We start from the raw sequence: 21353 nt of genomic DNA, 5'->3' as shown, positions 1-21353 counted from the left end.
GGTTTAAAATGAGAAGAGACCGTGTGCAGTTGGAAATAATCTGCAAAGTAAACTGTGCTGCTCCAATAAAATGATTTTACAGTCTACACTTTATTTGCTTTTACATACAAAAGGAAAATGTTTATATTAGGACAGAAGGGAAACGGCAAGAAGGGACAAAAATCATATTGGGCCATATTTACCAAGTTGTGCTATTCCCAAAGACACCTTAACCTGGGTCGTAAGGTATCTGTGCTGCTGGAAGGTATCTTATAGAATAGCATGGCTTAGTGAATATGGCCAGTCACTGAGCTGGTGAGAGAGGAGTGAAAATAACCATAGATAGATGGGACCGACCATGAGCATCAGGACTAAAGAGAAAGCAAATGCTACATATTTTCTAGACTTGTGATAACCATACCTGATCACCAACACATGCAATTCTTCTTTCTTTGCATATGAGATATACAAGTTATTAGCCTTAAGTGCCTAAATCTCTTATGTAAAAACTGGAAACCCCAGGGAGTCCTTAGTATCCCTATGGACAGACCTGTTTAGAAACCAGTAATTTACTAGTCATTAACATGATCTCATTTAACATTCGTGGTCAGTGATGGCTGGAGTGGGCTACCATCTGCTAGCTAGTCTATTTAAAAAGAGATGTCTCCCCATGTCTTTCCCACGAAGTCACCGCCACCGGAAAGAAAGACTGATGTTAAACAGCTGGTTAACAGTCTGCTCTGATATTGGGGCGTCTGCTACAGTATTTTAACATATATTCATTTTATTCCTAAACACAAAATAACCAGATTTACAACCAAAATGGATTTAATTCCCTAACGGTTACCATGCAAAACTGCAGGGAAAATCCCGGGAACAACACATATTCAAGCCTCTTCAGTTTGATCATTCTAAACACAGCTTTTAATCTTGGAACAAAAAAGATCTGAGTTACAATTACAATGTAACACTGGTAGCATTGTTTAAAAAAAATTAATTGGCCAAACACAATCCAAGCAGAAAGTCAAAACTGCCCTCGGTGTTCAAGCCACGGTAAACAATAGCCTTGCAAAAAAAAGATTTTTCATTAACAACTTCCAAAGTAGAGTCAGCATATCAAAGCCTTTTGGAAGCAGCTCCCACATTAAGCTACCAAACAATTAATTTTGTCTTCTTAAAAAGTACTTCACAAGATTGTTCATTGTAGTACCCGGCTTGGTGTTTGTTCACAAGTGAATGAGTTGTAAGGTTTAAAGTGTATCCCTAAGGCCAGCTGAGCCTTTACTCACTCGCTGGAGTCCTTTACAACCAAGGATATTGCTGCGATAGTAGAAATACCACAAGGTTTCCAGTGTTTTGTACACTTTGCATCATTTTGGTCATAGATGTTAGCGGTCAGTGCAGCCAGGAAGATGTTCGCCACCAATACCAACTCCAGTGAAGCAATGTTTTCACCGTGTAAGCAAGTTACACACCAGGGTTACATGCAACAAGAAAGTTGGATAATTCATCCAAACCAACCTTTTTCATTACAAGTAACCCTGGTGTGCAACTCTTTTTTGTGGTCTGTTATTCTTGGCAAGTTTCCTGCACCCACTCTTTCGTAAGTTTTACACACTTTTTTGATTATCCTGTGTAAGTGTGCGCGGTGTATCTATTTCTTCTTGCACCTTGTAAGTGAGCCAGGGCCTCTATCCTGTGTTATGAGGCTGACTGTCTGCAGTACTGTCCCTGTAATAGGGTGGCGTGAAGATTATGCCTATTAGACAGTAAATAGCCGTGGCAAACTAGATTTCAATATCATCTTTTTATAGCTCAGATTATTGCTTTTGACCGACAGGTTATCTTGTTTTTCATGAACTGCAGAGGTTCTTTGATATGTTGCAGGCCACAGTTTGCATTACACGACTTTGGTACACTGTGTCTCTTTGGGCTGATGAAGTTGTCCTGCTGTGAAAGAGCTAGAGAATCGTACAAATAAATCCTCTGCGCTGCTTTTAAAACCATAACACACTGCAGAACACTGCATTGCAGTTACCAGCAGATCTCTCTGAAATCATTTTGAAGTGCGATTTGTGACTATTATTTGCATTGCTGCAATGAAATGGCTTGGTTGCACATAACCAAATGCAATGCATGCAAGACATGCTTTGCAATGTTTGGAAGTCATGCATACTCTAAACACAATCCTCTTGGATTTCTGGACTTGACCTCCAAGAAGAATTTCCCCAGAATTCACTATAGAGGTGGCCACCTCCTGGGACACATAGCATATGATGAATGATGCACTACACTCATTGAACATTGGCACTCGACATTTTATGAAGAATGACAGAAATAGTAGAAAATGGCCAAATCCCCTGCTGAAGTGATGGAATTAACCCACCCCAAATACTGTATGACATAGTTGTAAACTTTGGGTCTACCTTTAAAATACTGTATGAGGAAAGCAATAAACTAAGGCGGATTTGGACAAATGGAAGATATATTAGCACTGTGCTGTTTAGTACATACAGCAAATTCAAAAACTGTCTACCACGTGTATATTCAGTACTATTTGTGTTGCAACATAACATATTGTATACAGCAAGGCCCCGCTTCTCTCCGCCCCGCTTTTCGGCGATCCGCCGATACCGAGAAGGGGCCGCCATGTCTGCGCAGAATGAGGCGGTCCAAGGTCACGCATGCGCAGAATGTGTGGGGGGGGGGGGGGGGGAAGAGGTTCCGAGGTTGCGCATGCGTAGAAGGGCGAATTGCCGGTCTGCACATGAGCACACACCGAAAAATCGCCGGTTAAACTTTCCGGCGATTTTCGCTTTGCGACGGGACCTTCGAACGAAACCCGCCGCATGCCCAGGGGCCCTCCTGTATGTACAACTGCCGTAAATGACTACATTTCTATGTTTTAGAAATACTTGGCATGGCTTACAGCTGAGGGTAAATTCAGTTTGGGATGTAACGGGTCTCAAAAACCTGAGCTGGGAATTCGGAGTTATGGTACTGTACAGTTTTGCGGCTGACCGCGTTTAGTTCATGCCGTGTACATTTATACATTTTGTTCTGGCTGTGCAAATATTTGTTGCGTTAAATATAGCAAGACAGTGGTTTCTTATGCCACGGTTGAATCCTACTTCTCGCAGTTAACGCCTATTTCTGTTGTATTATTTTCGCTAGTAGAGTATATTTTAACAGTGCTTGTTAGAGTGTGATTAGAATCCCTAATAGTAAAACTTCACACATAGTGTAACACATTTTGCTTAAGTGCAATTGCCTCGTTAACACCTCGTTTGCTAGATGGGCCCGCAAAGCTCATCTGTAAAATTCATTGTGTGCCTCTCCAGCAGCAACGAGGAGGCACAACTTATTCCACCTCTTTCTCACTGGCAGAGGAATCAGTCATTAAACTTAAATGCTTCTTGCGGATATCCTCGTTCCACTTGCAGCAACAGAAGCAAAGTGTTGCACCATGTCATCTTTAGTACATTGGACAACCGTATTAGAACGTGTAATGAGGCATAAAAGGGTCCATACCAATTGTGGGTTTATAAAAGAATGGGGGGAAAAAAAAAGAAAATGAATAAATAGCTGTACTGCTGCATCTTCCTTTCAGAAAAAGTTTCACTCGTTCTCCTGTGATGTGTCCATTCAAAACAAGGACACAATATTCACCTTACAGCGCCGAATGGGCTGCAAATGATTTGGGAATCCTTTTTAAAGTCGTGCTACTGGGAGCTTCTCTGTGGGCATCAGCAGACCTACAAAAGAAAAAGGAACATGATATGGATACCTAAAATTATGATCAAATGTAGGATCATGCCGCAGAGATTTATTTTGGCTTCTTCAATAATAATTTGGAAGGAAATCCTCTGAGGTCCCAACGGACTTCATCACTTTTATATGCCGGGTCATGTAATGAAATGACAGGTTGTCACTCAGATCCGTCCCTGATCCTCACCTGGAGTTAAATCTCTGAACCTTTATTAATTACACATACTTGTCATTGATAAAAAGAAGTGCAAGCAGCCAACGGCCATTATTCCCTGTGTTATTTGTAGACATAGTGGAAGTAGGACGTTGGAGGGATGTGCTGTAACGTGCACAGTTTGGTCCAATGTACAACTATGTCAATCTGCGCTAGTGGCATATGTATGAAGTCATATTGCTTATACTTGCCACAGATTTCTTAGGAGCAAAGGTTAATAACACCTCGCATACAGATGTAGCAAGATGTGCCGTGATTGGCCACAGTGCACTGGCACAGTGACACAGTTCTCGTGGCCCCGAGGACAGCAAGCTGCCCAGGAGGATTAACTCTGCGGAGGTCCATGCTTCTGAATGGGACCCTGCACCATTAATCCTTTCCGGCCATCTGCAGGGAGAAAGAATAAACGACACTCATCTTCTAGATGAGCTGCGCAGCCATGTCCCAGTATCTCTGCCTGGAGCAGTGTACCTGCAGCGCAAGTAAGACACAGGGCTGTATTTCCTTCCCCCTGGATGACGAAGATGCCCTGAACGTGGCTCTACATCATGAAGGGGAGGCTATATGGCCATACTTGGACATCTACATCATTCAGGGGACTGGACAGTGTTACGTGTCCGGTCCCTTTTATAATATTCTATGTCTTGAGAAAGACCTTTTTAGGTCGAAAAGCTGTTATTTGCATTGTTGTGAATATTTTTTTTTATTTGGTCCATTGTGAGCTTTTTTTTTTTCATCACCTCAGATATGCTGAAAAAATGTGATGCAAAGAGAAAGAAAATTGCACCAATTACAGGGCAAATTATATCTTTCATTACAATATGACACTGACATACATATACATATATATCTATCTTTACCAATAAACCAATAATTAAACAAAAAGGACTTTGGTTTTCAACTGCACAGACAAAAAGCAAGTGGGGGAGAATTCACAGTAAATAACAGAAAGGTTCATAGGACTGACCCAATTGTTGCCCTCCCCTGGCTGTTCACCAGTGCTTACAAAAAAACCTTAACCAAATGGAACCTCACATGCTAAAAAACAAACTAAGACAAGCACCAGGCATGAGATACTGTACACAAGACTATACCATCTTACCAAGCTGTTCTGCCGTTTCCTTTATTGCTTTCTTGTCTTCGCTGTAGGTTACTCCATTGACTCTGGGAAATGAGAATACAGTTGTTATTCAGATACACACACACACGAAAAAGACAAAAAACAAAAATCAACATTAAGAATAACAGAAAAAAATGTTGAGTGCAGCTGAAAAATCCCTTCAGCTTGCTGGAGATGCACAGGGATACTTTAACACACAATTATGCCAAACTTATGAAGATTGTAGTTGATAGAGCAGGGGAGAAAAAAAAATGGCGACATCTTTAACAAAGAACAGGATAAGAAAATATCAGATTAGACAAAGCAGTTACTGAAGAAACAACATGAAGCAATTTCAGGAAGCAAGAACAAAATGTACAGAGCTGTGCCAGACAATATGCAAGTGTATAGTTGAAGATTTCACTGTGACATGGTGAAGAAGACTATCAGAGAGAACAGCTTAAAGATTATACAATAGTAACTTATGGTTGGCAAGAAGCAAAATCATAGCGCTCAAAGAAGATCATGAATTAACAATAGAAGACATTGCACTTATCCCATACACTCCAGCGGCAGCTACAGTATTCAGCAGATACACTACATGTTTTTGGGACCTGTATAGCTGTACCTATTACACAGGAAGTTTATTTTGTGTGTGGTTAGCTGCATACATTAAGGGATTTCCATAGGAATTGCTTAGAAGGGCCTCCATCCAGTACAAGTACAGAAAATACAGTGGCACCTATTTTTATGTGCAAAATGTTGGACGGTTTGTAAACATAAATAAATAGAGTTAAACACTTGTCCAAGAATAATTTTTTTTTTTTTAATAAATTCTCTTAATAGGAATAATATGTTGCAGAAGTTTTATTTGGGCCAGATAACACCTCATATAGACCACAAGGTGTGAGCACACTTCTTCTGTATATTTAATGTGTACAGCAGAGCACAAATGCCCTATGCTTCAGCTTGCCCATATGCCTTTGAGAGTCTTTAGAAATTCACAGAACTGGGAAAAAAACTTAAAGAACTATTTTAAAGCTAAATACATTTTAAAAAAAAACAATTGTAAATTGTTGCGGAGTTAAACAAAAAAAGACAAAGAATTCTGTCTTTTGGGTTTTTAGGTAATGGAAGAAGTTGTGCGTTTTATTTTTTTAAATTTTTTTAAAGTTTACGTTTCCCTGTAGGAAATGTCTTATATTTGGAGTCTATGAGAAAATATTCAGATAAGAAAAAGTTCCATGGTGTAAGCAAGCGCTCAAGCGCCGGATCCTTAAGATATATATATATAAAGAGAGAAAAATAGCGCATACGCCAAGACTCCTTGATAAAGTGCAACGCGCACGAAACGCGTAGGTCGTCTGTGACACCTGTTTTTTAATGGATGCAATAAAGAATTGTTACATTATCCTTGGACCCGCTCTCCTGGCTGTGCGCTGTATCTTCTACTTTTGCACATGAGAAAATGTATAAATGTTTTGAACATCCCTCTAATATGCAGCACGGGCAACTCCGCCCATGTTCCAAACAGCCTCTTTTTATACTTACGATTTCACACTCTTCACAATTCCCAGCTGCACAAAGGATGAAAGCGTGTTCTTCTGCATATCAGATGACAACACTTCGTAACATTCGCTGCCTCCTGTACAAGTATCATAGGGAACAGAAACCTATTACTTTCTCAATTGCTGCCCGCAAAGCACTTTTATAGTTGTATTGTCACAGGGGCATTTTACACGTGTCTCATGTGTGAGCAGCCCATGCAACCACAATTGTTTCAGACTGCAGCAGATCGTTTCCAACATATGGCAAAGCTTCCAGAGAAGAAAAATATATCATTTAATATCTGTTCTAGTAACATTTTGCCATGACAAAATCATTTTCCTTGTTGGTTTTCATTGGACCTTGAGATCAGTGTAAAAACATTGCTGAACAAATCCGTCTTCGTCCCCATTTAATAAGCTTAATTTTAGAGTGAGAACACATTGCCCAATATATTAATATTTATACCAGTCTTGCAAACACAAAAGGCACCCAGGTTATTTCACTCGGGGACTAACATGTGGACCGATGTCAACCACGTAACGATATATATATATATATATGAAAGTAGGTGTGGGCCACTTTTGTTTTCCTCAGGGGACATGACAAAATAAACCTAATTTACAGGCTAATCCCTACTGCAAATGAAAAGTGTGCTTTATTGAGATTTTGACACAGTGGTTTGCATACTGTATAACTAGTTGTATATAACTAAAGAGTAAATGTTAAATACTTTACACAATACATTTTATTCTTAACATTCAGAAACCTTTATACTACTGGATAAAAAAAAAACCAAAAAACATCTGCATGTTCTCCACAAACTCGGCCACATTAGCCGTACTGTGGTCACGTCCCACCGTGGTTAAACTGCAAAGAAGGATTCTGGGTAGAGACAAGCAAATGAGCACACACCACACATTCCCTTTTTACATGGACACTTTTGCCTGCTGCATTACAAAGCTCGTACAACTAATCCTGGACCTAGAAAGTACAGAAATCGGTGGCTGCAGCTTCTTCCCTTTAGATCAAAGGTGGCGAACTCCAGTCCTCAAGGGCCACAGCAGGTCAGGTTAAGGATATCCCTGCTTCAGCACAGGTGGCAGTCATTGACTGTGTACAGGTAAGTAATGTTATCGCAAAGTACATGGAGTAACATGGTCCTTTCTAGAGGGCATTACTGTGGCTTTGTTAATGATACACAGGTGCCAACGCATTCCCTGGCAGTCCAACAGCACTCACCTGCTACAATAAGTTGAGAAATAAAACTCCTCATTCCAGATATGTATTGCTTCTCTGTGAAAGCTTCAGTCACGACATTGGTGAGATACATGCAGGCTAACTGCGGAAAGAAACGCAGACAGAAAAATGTTCAGTGTCTGCAAGTCACTTCAAGAATCTGCATAAAAGTGCTATTTTTTTATTTTTCTTACTTCTCTGTGCTATGAATTGTATGTAAAAAGGATAAAAAGCACAGTCAAGTTTTTTATTTTGTTCTGAAAAATCAAAGCGATTTGTTTTTGCTTTAACATGTTTAAAAAAAAAATTGGAAACTCTAAACGTGCGTTGGCTCAATGGTTTCCAGCCTTTTTTGGGGTCAGGAACCCCATACATTATATGTGAAATTCTGCAGAACCCCAACCCTCTCTAATAGCGCGTCTGAGATCAGATGCATTGTAATGACCCCAACCCTCTCTAATAGCGCGTCTGAGATCAGATGCATTGTAAGGGACCCCGATCCTCTCTAATAGCGCGTCTGAGATCAGATGCATTGTAAGGAACCCCAACCCTCTGTAATAGCGCGTCTGAGATCAGATGCATTGTAATGACCCCAACCCTCTCTAATAGCGCGTCTGAGATCAGATGCATTGTAAGTGACCCCGATCCTCTCTAATAGCGCGTCTGAGATCAGATGCATTGTAAGTGACCCCGATCCTCTCTAATAGCGCGTCTGAGATCAGATGCATTGTAAGGAACCCCAACCCTCTCTAATAGCGCGTCTGAGATCAGATGCATTGTAATGACCCCAACCCTCTCTCATAACGCTCCTGAGATCCGATGCATTGTAAATTCTTCAGTATTTGGTACAATTTTCAAATGACCTGAAAATTGCAGGGAAACCTTTTAGGGACACCCAGGGGACCCAAGGATCCTAAGAACCTCTGTTAAAAAACACTGTTAGGTTGAGGTAGCAATGTTACTTTTCCCTGCATCGTTCTGATCCACTTAACTCTTTCTTCTGATCTTTATAATCTCTCTGCTTTTACAGTTAGTAACATTAATTTGTACGCCGGGATTTCTCACTATTTCTTTATTTTTGCAGGTTCAGTTGTTCAAACATGCACATACTGTATTTTTTTATTTTAGGGTACACAGCACATCCCAAAAAGACACATTCGATTAGAGGTAGATTCCACTGCATGCTTATTTCTTTACAATATTGTACACTATGTCCATTTTCACCTCTGGGGCTTCTTTCACGCTCACTGATTTGTTTAAACTGTGTATTCCTAAAAAACGAAACTAAAACCTATATTAATATGGCTGCTTATCCCCCCTCATTTAGGAAATTATTCAATCAGCCCAGAAGTGTCCTATCATGCGAAAACTCCCTTCAAAGCAATAATAGTTTTCCACGATTGGATGTGTTGGGTCAAGTGGCGAATTAACAAATCCGCCACCCATAGGCCCTTACCCTGATGCTCCCCTCCTTCAGCGTCACCAAAAAAAGCAGCGACGTCATGTTGCCATGGTAACGTGCCGCTGCTCCCGTCATTTGACGCCACAACGTCCCGTTGCCATGGCAAAGCAACGCCATTTGACGTCGCCGTGTCATTTGAGGCTGCGATGCTGAAGGAGGGAGGTGGTAAGAACTTTACAGAGGCCACACGCTCTCCCCCGGTAATCAGTGGGGAAGAGAGCGAGGAAAGGGAAATTTGCTGCCCTTGGGTCCGATTAAATTAAGCTTCTGAGGGACATTTTAATAGATCTCAAAACCTTATTTGATGAGCTTTACATAATACATGCTTTTTTCTGATGAGTCCCTTTGTTTGCTGCATGGAAAAGTTTGTGCTGCCTGGTGGAGTGGAGAAAGTGAGATCAAAACAGGAGTTGCCAGGTGAACACTCTACTGCAGGCTTTGGGCGTTTTTAAATAAAGAGCTCAACTTCAAGATAAGTCATATTTGGGGGATGTGCACCTTTAAAGCCCTAGTCACACAATAGGATATTTTCCTCTAGATTGTTTCATTATCATTTTACCCTATAGCTACACATTACTCTCAACTACTCCACCAGTTTTTATTACAGATAAAATACGGATGTGACAGATCCAAAAGTTGAATAAAATATCAAAATCATTTAAAAAAAAAAAATATAATGTGTGGTATTTGTTATTGTGCCATTTAGATTAGGTTCGTAGTTTTTGTGCGTCAAATCCGCCACAAAGAAAACCACAAATATGACGAACCGGAGGAGTGCCCTGGAGCTGCTCGTGGTCCATCGATGTGCGGTGAATCCCTTGCTTGCTGAGATCTTTGTAGTATTTTTATTGCGGTTTTGACTGGTAGGGCAACCTTCCCCTCTCCCCCAACAAATAAATATACCACTTGTGAGCACATTCTCATATCTCAGACAGGCCTGCAGCCCTGCCTTTCCCCATTATCTCTTAGCATACAGTGTTTCCACTGCAGCCAGGGATTCTGGGCAATGACATGCAAATGAGCACACCGTGTCACCTTTTTGCTTCATGTACATTTTAACATGGACCCCTATAAAATGTAAACATTTTAAAACACACATTAAACTATGTACACAAACTATACAAATGCCTTCATTTAGGCTTCAATGCCAGTGTTTCACTGTACTAGACATACCACAAATGTCGCAACTGCAAAAGTTGCAGGAAAACTGTGGGTTTAAGTTAAAACACACATTAAACTATGTACACAAACTATACAAATGCCTTCATTTAGGCTTCAATGCCAGTGTTTCACTGTACTAGACATACCACAAATGTCGCAACTGCAAAAGTTGCAGGAAAACTGTGGGTTTAAGTTAAAACACACATTAAACTATGTACACAAACTATACAAATGCCTTCATTTAGGCTTCAATGCCAGTGTTTCACTGTACTAGACATACCACAAATGTCGCAACTGCAAAAGTTGCAGGAAAACTGTGGGTTTAAGTTAAAAAAAATTTTTTTTCCAAAATTAGAAAAATAGTTAGTGGTGTTCAAAAACGTTTGAGCAAAGGTTCACACACAAAGATGGTACCTTTGCATACCTGATAGCCTTCAAGAAATGGCTGAAACATTCTGGACAAAAAAACAACAGCCGAACCGCTTGCTTTCTCCGTTATCACAATTTCATGCGGCGTTACGTGAACGATCTCACACTTGGTTAGCAGGAAGCAGCCTTCTTCAAAATCCTGCCAAGGCAAAATCAGTACTTGGTCAAAATAGACACAAGAAATGTCTCTCTTATTACAGCCTTCGTAGCAGCCTGGGCAGATCTAACATGCACAAACTCTGTGATATTCCGAGTTGTAACAGAATGTGTCATCACTTGGAACAATGAGGCTGGCTGCATCGACACCAAAGGGTAATGCACACAACATACTACATTTGTCACATAGGGGCACCTTTATAAAACGTCGGTATGGGTTATCGCACCGATTTCGGCGGTGACCCCCATTGAAGTTAAAGATACAGTGGTAAACATTTACTTCGCTTGGAACCTTTGTTTGCTTAATTTGTGTAACTAGCAGCGGCCATTTTATATTCCCAGCCGTAAAATGTTTACTAAATTATATATTTTTTTGTTAAATCCCATTACTGAAGATAACAAATACACTCAATAGTGTACAAAAACAAAAAAATAAAAATGCTTTTTTTTTTTTTTTTTTTTAAGCAAACAGAGGAGATCAAGTTGTCTAAATAATACATTTCGTTTTATCTATGCCTTTTTTTCACCTCATATCCCGCAGAGATAGGAAGAACAGGGACATTTACAGACATCACCATAAATCATTTTGCAAACATTACTCCTGGTTCCCTGGTTTAAAATCTTCAGCTGGCCAGAGGGGAGGGGGTGGGAGAGGGGAGAGGGGAGAGGGGGTGGGAGAGGGGAGAGGGGAGGGGGTGGGAGAGGGGAGGGGGTGGGAGAGGGGAGGGGGTGGGAAAGGGGGTGGGAGAGGGGAGGGGGTGGGAGAGGGGGTTAAAAAACAAAAGAGAGAGAATTGATTTGTTCTAGATTTAGTTTGTTTAGCTTAGTGCGAGGCCTATCTGGCTGCAAAGGGGATGAGTCTCTGTAAACCAACCCATAAAAGCAACAGATCTTGAAGATAAAATGGCTGAGAACACAAATATAAAAACATGGTTCTTATTTACCTTCTCTGCAAAACCAGGAAAGAAAATGAACTCCATGGAAAAAATATTCCTCAAAAAGTTAAAGGATTTGTAAACGTCCTCTAAAAAGGAAATATGAGAGATGGGGATTAGGACCATGTCTTTCAGACATACAGCCATCATCAGTAGCGGACAGCAAATGAAACAATTTGATTAGGAATAATTCATGGCAGAATCACTAATCTGCTGTATTGAATTAAGCTTTTACCTTTATTCTCTCGATTGTTTGGACATAAAATGGGCCTACAAGTGTATTTGATTGAAGTTCTACAAATGGATCTTAGAGCATCATCTTTGGTACTGCTGGCCCTGCTCCTTTTCATAACTTTGGGTTTGTTTGCCGCTCAATATGGAAAATCTGGGTATTGCAAACGTACTTACATTCAAATTAACCTACTGCATAGGGCAATTGGGCATTAACCTGCTTCTCACCATACTAAATAAGACAAGAGCTCAAAGACAGGATTCTGGCTCTGGGATCATGAGCTCAGGTCACTAATAGCTGAGGCTGTGCTGTTCCTTAAAAACAAAATGACAATGAGGTTTGGGCAAGGTCATTGGGACACCAGGGGCCACATATGTCGTTGCCTCAATGTCATTGGGTACCCATAGTGTTAAATAACTAAATCATCTTTAACATTTTTGACCATGCCAAACAATTCTATGCATGAAAAGCAGTGGGAATTAATCTCCAAATGCCCTTTAGAAGGGATTGTCGAGTTTACTTTGTTTAAATCATAAAACTGTAGTGACACCATTTGAAGTCATCCAGGCCATTATGTCAAAGTACAGAATGGACAAAAACAAAGAATAATGTTAGTAAACGTGTTAAAAAAAACTCTATGCCAGTGCAAATAAATGTGCGGTACCTTTTCTGAAACCCTGCGCCATCTTGCATGCAAGCACCACCAGGGCAGGACGTATAAAGACATTCACCATCTGGTTCCTGTAGGACGCGCACATGAGCAAAGAGACCGCTCGTTTGACCACCAGCTCCTCTGTCAACACACTGGCTTGTCTGTGCTCAAGTAAAACGACCTGCCCCTCAACAAGACTCATAAAGTTGGAATGGAGGTCAAGGCTGGACCGAACTAGCCTGCTGGCAGACAGGTTACCTGGAAGACAGACACGTGCCAATAAGCAGTTACACGTGTAAGGAATTTGCAGCGTCTCCAATAGCATAAACTAGGGCTCTTCTACACATTTTCCAAAGGAGCCAGAAAATATTCAGGATTTGAAGGGTCAGAAAAACAATGTTATTTTATTTGTTGCAAAATCATTCTAAAATAGTGAATATTTTACAATAATATTTGGCAAGAATATATATTACCGTAGCCTAAAAGGGAGTTTAAAAAGTAAGAAATATTGTACTTTTTTCCTTTCGGGCCTCTGAATTGGGGGCGTGCTGGTCCATCAAGTGTTTACTCAAACTGTAGCCAATCCTATGGGTATCCCTGCCGGATACCAATAAAGATAAGGAGGGAGGAGAAAGGGGGCTTTGCATGTACAAATGCGTTTAGCACATAGTGATCAGACCAAAAGGGAGTAGCAAGAAGAAATTAGTCCCATCACTGCTCACCAGGACCACAAACTAACATAATTTAAAAACATACTCAAATGGGTCTTATTTTAATAACAAACATGTCAGTCACTACCATTGGTTCATTTTGATGGTAGGATGGACTGTATTTAACACATATGGCGTTATATTTGTGCCCCATGCAAGAATACCATTTATCATTGCCACATACAGGATATCAAGCGGCTGAGTAAAAGACACTGTTGCTTTACATTATACGCAGCTCTAGCAGATCGTAAATTATTAATCTTCGATTATTAATTAAACATTCACGCATTTATTTTTTTAACTTCTATTTTTTTTTTTTAATCAAAGATTACTCTAAATGTACAATTGTCAATTTCTGGGTTCTTTTCCGACACTAGTGTAAGCGAATCAAATGAACTGATGGACAATTATATTTTGCTCTATAACTAAAAACAGGCTTAGGTCGGTAAAGGCATATTCTATCAAACGTTTGGTCTTGTGACTTCTTGATTGTCATTGAAAAAGCCAAATCGTATTGGAAAAAGTTTTCGTTTGAAACTGAATGGTAAATGTGTGTCTGATGGAATGAGTGGGATTCTTGGAATAAGAACCGTGCCTGAGGTTGCTGCACCGATCATTTTTGCTTCGATTATGTATTTTTGTACTTGAGTAACAGTAAGTGTTGTACCATTACACAGTCCTCTCAATGGCATTAGGTGTCCAACGAGCAGGATATTCGGCTCCTACATTAAGTTTCACTTCACGAGGAGGCATTCTGGTTGGAGTAAGACGCTTTGCTGTAGCAATCAGTATGATGATAATATAAGTATTATAAGTATATACCCGATTTGTCAGTTTTTTATACAACTGCATCGCGATCTTATAACCGTTATCCAACGCTTTGCTTTATATTACAAGATATACTTACGTTGGTAACAGCCGTACCATGAACAACACACGATTCCAATCACCGAAGTTAAGCTTGGCAATAGTATTTCTCTCCCCTCCCCCCTCTATATAGATAGTTGCAGATAGATATATAGCAGGTGAAAAATGATGGCCAGATACTGTAGCACTAACGTTATACAATAATGAAAAGCTAAAAGCCTTGCAATGCACTACTATAAAATAACAATATGAATGTGTCTGTGCATACCAGGCCAATCAAGACATCCTCCACAGGCCTCTGTTAAACCCTTCAGCCAAAGGGTTTTCTCAACTAAACGACTGTAGTTCATAGCTGGCAAATTCTGTAGCAAAATGGCTGCTACCAAGACACCAGGGCTGAGAACCATGTTGGCTATTTGATGAAGCTCTATTTTATAGGCCACGTCCCGGACAAACGCTTGCATATCCTCAGATGGCCGCTGGGGAAGAAACCTGAAAAACACAAGTCACCGAAAGAAATAAAAACCTTGTTAACAAGCTGGAAACACATCAAAGGCATTTGGCCTTCCTATAGAACGTATAGTTTATACACGTGACCATATTGAACATTCTAGAGCTTAGGCTCTAATTATACTGAGCGTTCTAGAGCACCCTTCCATTGGAGCATTGAAAAGTAGGACAGACCCCCACCAAGTGATGTCACAGCCTCCGAGCCGCACTACATTTTCAGTGGCTATATGCGGTTGCACCTGCTCTGCAGTCTCAGTGGAGCGTCACATCACTAGTGGGAATCTGTAGCTGCTTTTAGGTACGCCATTTGTACTTTCAGGTTTGAAAGCGTTCCCATTTTATTCGTTTGAGTACATTGAACTGCTCCTTGAAGTGTGACAAAATCTGAAAAAGCCAATTACATTGATAGCATGTTTAATTACTTTTTTGCCCCTGCTTGGGATTTCTCGTTCACAGCTGCAATATAAAATATGTGTTCGGACTAAACTCTGACACATGTTCTTATAAATGTGCAAACCTTTTGGTGCCAGCAGGGCTCCGGCACCTGTGTGTCACGGCTCCGGCACCTGTGGGTCGCGGCCCTTTCAGCAAATAACGCCCATTGTTCCGCCTGAGGTTAAGAGCAACTTCAAATGCTGAAAAGCCTAAAAAATTGGCAGTTATACAAAATACGCCAGCCCATGTGGTGGAGTCATTATTGTTCCTACATTAGGACAGGTAACAACACTATAAATATGATAGTATGAAAGGGATTTCTCAGCTTAATAACTAAACCAAGGGACCATTCAAATCTCTAAAGATCACCCGTGCTGCCATTTTCCAGCAATCTAACCTCGGTGGGATCGAAGACGCCCTTCTGTCATTCTGCTGTTTGTACACAAAGGACAAACGAGTAGAGATGTACCCTCAGTTTAACCTACTGGTAAATGTTTTTATCCTACTGGTAAACATGTATGGAAGACATATCTCACTTATTTAGACACTGAAAAAATAAAAAATAAATACCTGGGTACCAGATTATACTGGGAACGATTTAGTCTCCCAGAAGCCAATGACCGCAGTGACATGGGCTGTCCAAAGTAAACGTGGATACTTCCAAAGTTGTCACTAAGGATTCTTCTGGCCTTTATCAAGCCCTACCAAGAAGAGAATAGAGAAGACATTAGTGCTGTGGCAATACTGTGTTTTGAATTGAAGAGCCAATGTGGTGTTTGAAGCATGTCTTACTGATGTAGTCTCTTTGGGTTTTGGCACTCCAAGAAGCTCGTGTGCATACAGAGATTCTTCTAGAATCCTCTCATAGCTGATGCTGACCGGAATAATGTACGTGTCAAAAACCTCGCCTTTAAAGAACGGGTCCATAACCACATTTAAAAGACCTAAGAAAGAAATACAATACGAAGAGTTAAAACAATGGTGACCATGTTGAAAAGAACAGCACTGGGTAATGATGCAAATAAAACAATATCAACCCACAACCGTTAGGCTGCGGGTATAGTGCCGGCGACGGTGACGCCGCGGCAAAACAAATGCATTGCCGCCGTCGCGTGCGCTTATAGTAAGCGCGACGCGACGGATTGGTCGCGATCGCTGGAAGTCATCTCTATTTGATTTTCCAGCGACCGTCACGTCGCCGGCACTATAAGCATGGCCTTATACTGTATGCTCCACCCTCTCAGCATATGCTTTTATTGATGTCATTATTTCTTGTTCTCTCTATTAACCAAAATGAGATGGTTCTTGACAAATTTTGCATAATTCACAGAAATTAATCAATTTTGCTGTAATTTAAGAACATTAATATCGTGAAAGTGCAATGTGGCATGCATTTTTATCTTCTAATACAACAATCCATCCTGTGCTTGTTTTAATAGAGGGATAACGTCCGTGAGTAACAGTAAATGGATGACAGCGGTATACAGTATACAGTACACAGTATACATGTACCAAACCGCTTTTTCCCATAATGGGACTGTAATAGAAAAAAAAAAAAAAAAACTGGCCACCATGTGTTTTATTTTATTTTTTTTTAAATGAAGAGAAACCTATTTTACTTGGCACTAAATAAATGATAATAAAGTCAAAACTCATTGGAAATGTATTTTCCCCCTTGCAGCTGTTGAGGCATTTCTCAAATGCAGCAGACTTTTAATCGTAGCATGGCAGGGCTGGCTATGATGTGACGGCCCTAATGCTTTTCACAGCTCCTGTGGAAATAAGGGATAGAGTACAAAACAAGACGAGTTACTCTGTGATTAGAGAATTGTAGTGTTCCTAATTCTTGCTCAGCAGCAGGCCCAGAACCTTTTTTGTTCTATTATCAGGAAGCGGTTGGTGTAATACATCCAGATGATCCTCTCAGGAATACTGCTGCATTGTAGGATAGAAAAGAGAAGACAGCAGAACATAGCGTAGTACGTCTAGTCCCAACAGGAACTGCTCACTCTCACAAGTGTGTCCTTACACTTTGTCTATCTTTGATTATGGCATTTAAGAATTAAGAATCTCTTAAAAGCAGGCTCGGCTCGACTCCTCTCTCTGTCGCTTGTACTCCTGACGGTATGACTCAGGAACGCTACATCTCCCACGCTTTAGCGCTTTAAAAGAATTGCCGTCAGCAGTATGTGGTGACTTGTGCTGTTGCAGTTCCAGCAGGGGTTGGTGGCGTCTGTCTCCTCAGGTGGAGCCCAAGCACGTAGCAACACGTCGGGACACGTGGTGATTCAGTGAGGTCATCATGAGTCATACCACCAGGAGTGCAAGCGACAGAGAGAGGAGCCGAGTCTGCTTTTAAGAGATCCTTTAGTCTTAAATGTCATAATCAAAGATAGGCAAAGTGTAAGGACACACTTGTGAGAGTGAGCAGTTCCTGTGGAGACTAGACGTACAGTACTATGTTCTTTTGCCTTCTCTTGTCTATCCTACAATGCAGCAGTATTCCGGAGAGGATCATCTGGATAGATTACAACCAACCACTTCCTGATAACAGAACAAAAGGAGGAAATTCGGATCAAAGCATCAAAGGACTTATCCGTTTATATCTTTCTTCAACAATCCTATGCCAGAGGGAACCATCTTTTGTTAAGTATATGACTTTTGGGGTTTTAGAGAATCTATGGGTTCCCCATAAGTGACTTTCTACAGTTGTTTAGTATGTATGATAAAGATATAGATATATATCATATGAGATTTCAATTTTACTTTCTTTAAGTGGGCATTGTTTACCCCCTTTTTTTATAATAAATCCAATATTTTGTGAGATATCGATAGAGATATATATATATATATATATATATATATATATATATATATATATATATATATATATATACACACACACACACACACACACACACACACACACACACACACACACAGTGGTTGACAAATCACCAAAAAATCTACTCGTCACACAAAAAAATCTACTCGCCACCTAGTACCAAACGTGTGCTGCTTGGGCCAATATTTACTCGCCCGGGGGTTAAATCCACTCGCCCGGGGCGAGCAAATGTATAGGTTTGTCGAACACTGTATATATATATATATATATATATATATATATACAAACACATACACATATATATATACACAGTGGTTGACAAATCACCCAAAAATCTACTCGCCGAACCAAAAAATCTACTCGCCACCTAGTCCCGCCCCGCTTGGGCAGCCATGGGCCTGTAGGTGAATGGATTTGTCGAACACTAATACATACATACATACATACATACATACATACATAGCCAAAAGGGTACTCAGCGCTACACAAAGAATACAGTACAGGGAATTATAATACAATAAAACACAGCAAAATCAGACAATAGGAAAGAAAATCCCTGCCCCGAAGAACTTACGATCTAAGTGGTATGTTGGGAGACTCACAGGAGACAGCAGGTGAGGGAATAAGTGCTGCAGATGGCAGTGCTTGCCCACAATGGGTGGTAGGAGTGCCTGTGGGAATAGCCATGAGTGCAGGCTGTTGGGATGCTTCATTTGTGAGGCGAGTTTTAAGGTTGGTCAGTATGAAAATCACCATTAGCAGGGGAAGAGGTGGCAGGGAGGCGTATTCAACTCAATGCCATTTTTAAATGAGTTTTAATATACTGAGCATCCTTTGATTTCTATAGCAGGTTTTAGCCCACCTCCCCAGCAGTCAAGATATTTGTAACGCTTTCCTGTTTGGGGTAATTTGTTGCCAATATTCCCAACAGTTTGAGCTGCAAACTGTAACAATAGATAATGTTACCTTGGTAATATAAAAATATATTGTAGCTGCTGAATTACACAGACTGAAGGATTGATTGAAACTGAAAAAGGCAGCCATTTCGTGAACCCTGTGAAGCAGAATCTTTGCTGAACTAATTGATCGGCAGCTTAGGTAATTAGTTTTCAATAAAGGCAATCAAAGGCTTCAAATATCTAAAAAAAAATATATATATATTTTCTATTAAGTGCCGCTTGGACTGCCCCTTTAAGGACTTTCCAAATGGACGTTAGTGTTTTAATTTTAAATATCTTGTAATATTTGTCACAGGATGATCACAACACAATTGTGGTAGGTATAGTGCCGATTGTATATTAATCGTTCTCTGTTCGTTCAGGTATACGTTGGAGTACATGATCTGATGGATTAATACTATTTAGCCTTTAAGTCCTTAGTATTTTACAAAAAAAGTCATGCTGTACATACCAAACTTTGGATTTAATGTCTTGTTTGTTCTGCTTCTTTGCCCTTCAACAAAGAATTCCACTGGAGCGTACCCATTCTAGAGAGGAAAGCTTCAAGTTAGCAAATCCGAACAGTGACCAGGACAAGTTACATGTTATTGTCTTACTGCTTCACCACATTTTCAAAGGCACAGTCCTACTTTGCAAAACATGCTGGATTGTTTTCATGCATTTACGTTCAAGATTTTAAAAACCTTTGGATACAATGTTCACAGTTACTATGGCTCAGACAGCGGTGGTGTGGAAGCCCGTTGGGGGCATGGGGACACGGAGAGGAGAGACATACAGTACCCGTGTCAGTAGGAACAGTTCCATGACACCAGGGGGGGTCTCTGTTGACTCAGTTATTGCTGTGAAAAGGGAGTGCCTCAGAGAGAAGCAGGAGTCCCAGTGCTCAAAAAGATGAATGGGTAGCAATGACAACGAGATACTACGAAGGGTTTATGCAGTGCAAATCTAAGCCCAAAATCCGGTCACTGTAAAAACAATAAATAATAACACAGTTCCTGCTTACAGACTCTGCTCTATCCATCCTGGGATTAACGAAAGTGTGATTATCAGAATATTTTCTTGCAACTTTTTTAACCTTAATATGCTTTCAAGGTGCAGTGTTTAGTTTACAAAGTCCTAAACAACTTTGCATTACCACGGCTAAACAAAAATGTCTACTGGTCTATATAAGATGGGACCACAGTACAGTTAATATACACACACATATATATACACACACACACACACACACACATACACGTGTTAGTCCAGTTGCGATACTGCAGAATAAATGAGTTCAGTATTAGGTGATACCTTTTTATTTGGACTAACAATTTATGTCATAGGACTCTCGAAAGCTTGTCCTATGACAAACTGTTAGTCCAAATAAAAAAAGGTATCACCTAATTGTCACCTAATACTGAAGTACAGTACTCGTTTATTTTATAAATATTTTTTATATGATATACAGTAGATATAGAGATCACTACAGATGGCCGACGTATCAGGTAAAACCAATTAACTCAATACAGAAATAATTGCATTTTGGTAGAACCTTCCTCATTCTTATTATAACCTTCATAGTTAAAATTACCAGGATCTCCCCCTTGTTATTAATTACTATTTTTTGGCAAGATTCCCAAGTAGCCACCATTAGGATTTTCTATAAAATGCTGTATACGGTAACTCAAACCCTGATGAATGCAGCACTGGATTTTCTTACATACAATATAAGCTCTTAACTAACAGTATGTATTGAATGTTTTTCTTCTTGGTGTGGCACTTTCCACAGGTCTGCAGTATTTACCAATAGAGTTAAAATTGGGAAAAAAGTGAATACAAATAAGAGAACGGCTACATGGCAGAGTGCTTTTCATTTACTGAAACTATAACAGATGTTTCTAAATCAGCACAGTCAAATGTAATTATTTTTCCTACCAGCTTAACTCTCATGTTTGTAGACTATATCGTAGCAGTACAGTGAAAAAAGTGAAAAATCAACCAAGTTTAATAAGGATACCAATTTTAATATACCGTATTTATATGGTGCGGCAAGCTTGGTTGACGGTGGTACTGCTAATAAGCAGACATATTTGTATTTAATGCTTTCAGTGAAATAAAGGCAACTATAAAAGGACTATTTCAGCCCAATTGTTTGCAACCATGTACGGTATATG

At 40.1% G+C, this 21353-nt stretch overlaps 1 protein-coding gene across 5 annotated transcripts in view; it reads right to left on the bottom strand.

Moving 5' to 3' along the window:
• Window positions 1-880: 880 nt before the first annotated feature.
• The window catches only part of GNPAT (glyceronephosphate O-acyltransferase), a 36690-nt gene continuing 16217 nt past the window's right edge, over window positions 881-21353 (bottom strand). For 4 of the 5 annotated variants that reach the window (XM_075597007.1, XM_075597009.1, XM_075597010.1 and 1 more), the window contains exons 6-16: window positions 19649-19724; window positions 16186-16337; window positions 15964-16094; window positions 14717-14940; window positions 12884-13129; window positions 11997-12076; window positions 10892-11035; window positions 7848-7947; window positions 6612-6705; window positions 5064-5125; window positions 881-3734 (exon numbers count right to left, since the gene is read on the bottom strand). In XM_075597007.1, coding sequence (XP_075453122.1) covers window positions 3691-3734; window positions 5064-5125; window positions 6612-6705; window positions 7848-7947; window positions 10892-11035; window positions 11997-12076; window positions 12884-13129; window positions 14717-14940; window positions 15964-16094; window positions 16186-16337; window positions 19649-19724 — 1353 coding nt within the window. In that variant the 3' untranslated portion in view covers window positions 881-3690. The remainder of the gene's footprint in view (window positions 3735-5063; window positions 5126-6611; window positions 6706-7847; window positions 7948-10891; window positions 11036-11996; window positions 12077-12883; window positions 13130-14716; window positions 14941-15963; window positions 16095-16185; window positions 16338-19648; window positions 19725-21353) is intronic. The other variant, XM_075597008.1, reaches the window with a different exon arrangement.

Source organism: Ascaphus truei, chromosome 4 (assembly GCF_040206685.1).
Source record: "Ascaphus truei isolate aAscTru1 chromosome 4, aAscTru1.hap1, whole genome shotgun sequence".
Lineage (NCBI taxonomy): Eukaryota > Metazoa > Chordata > Amphibia > Anura > Ascaphidae > Ascaphus > Ascaphus truei.
Note: the sequence above shows the minus strand (reverse complement) of the source record. Positions and strands in the feature narration are given on the sequence as shown.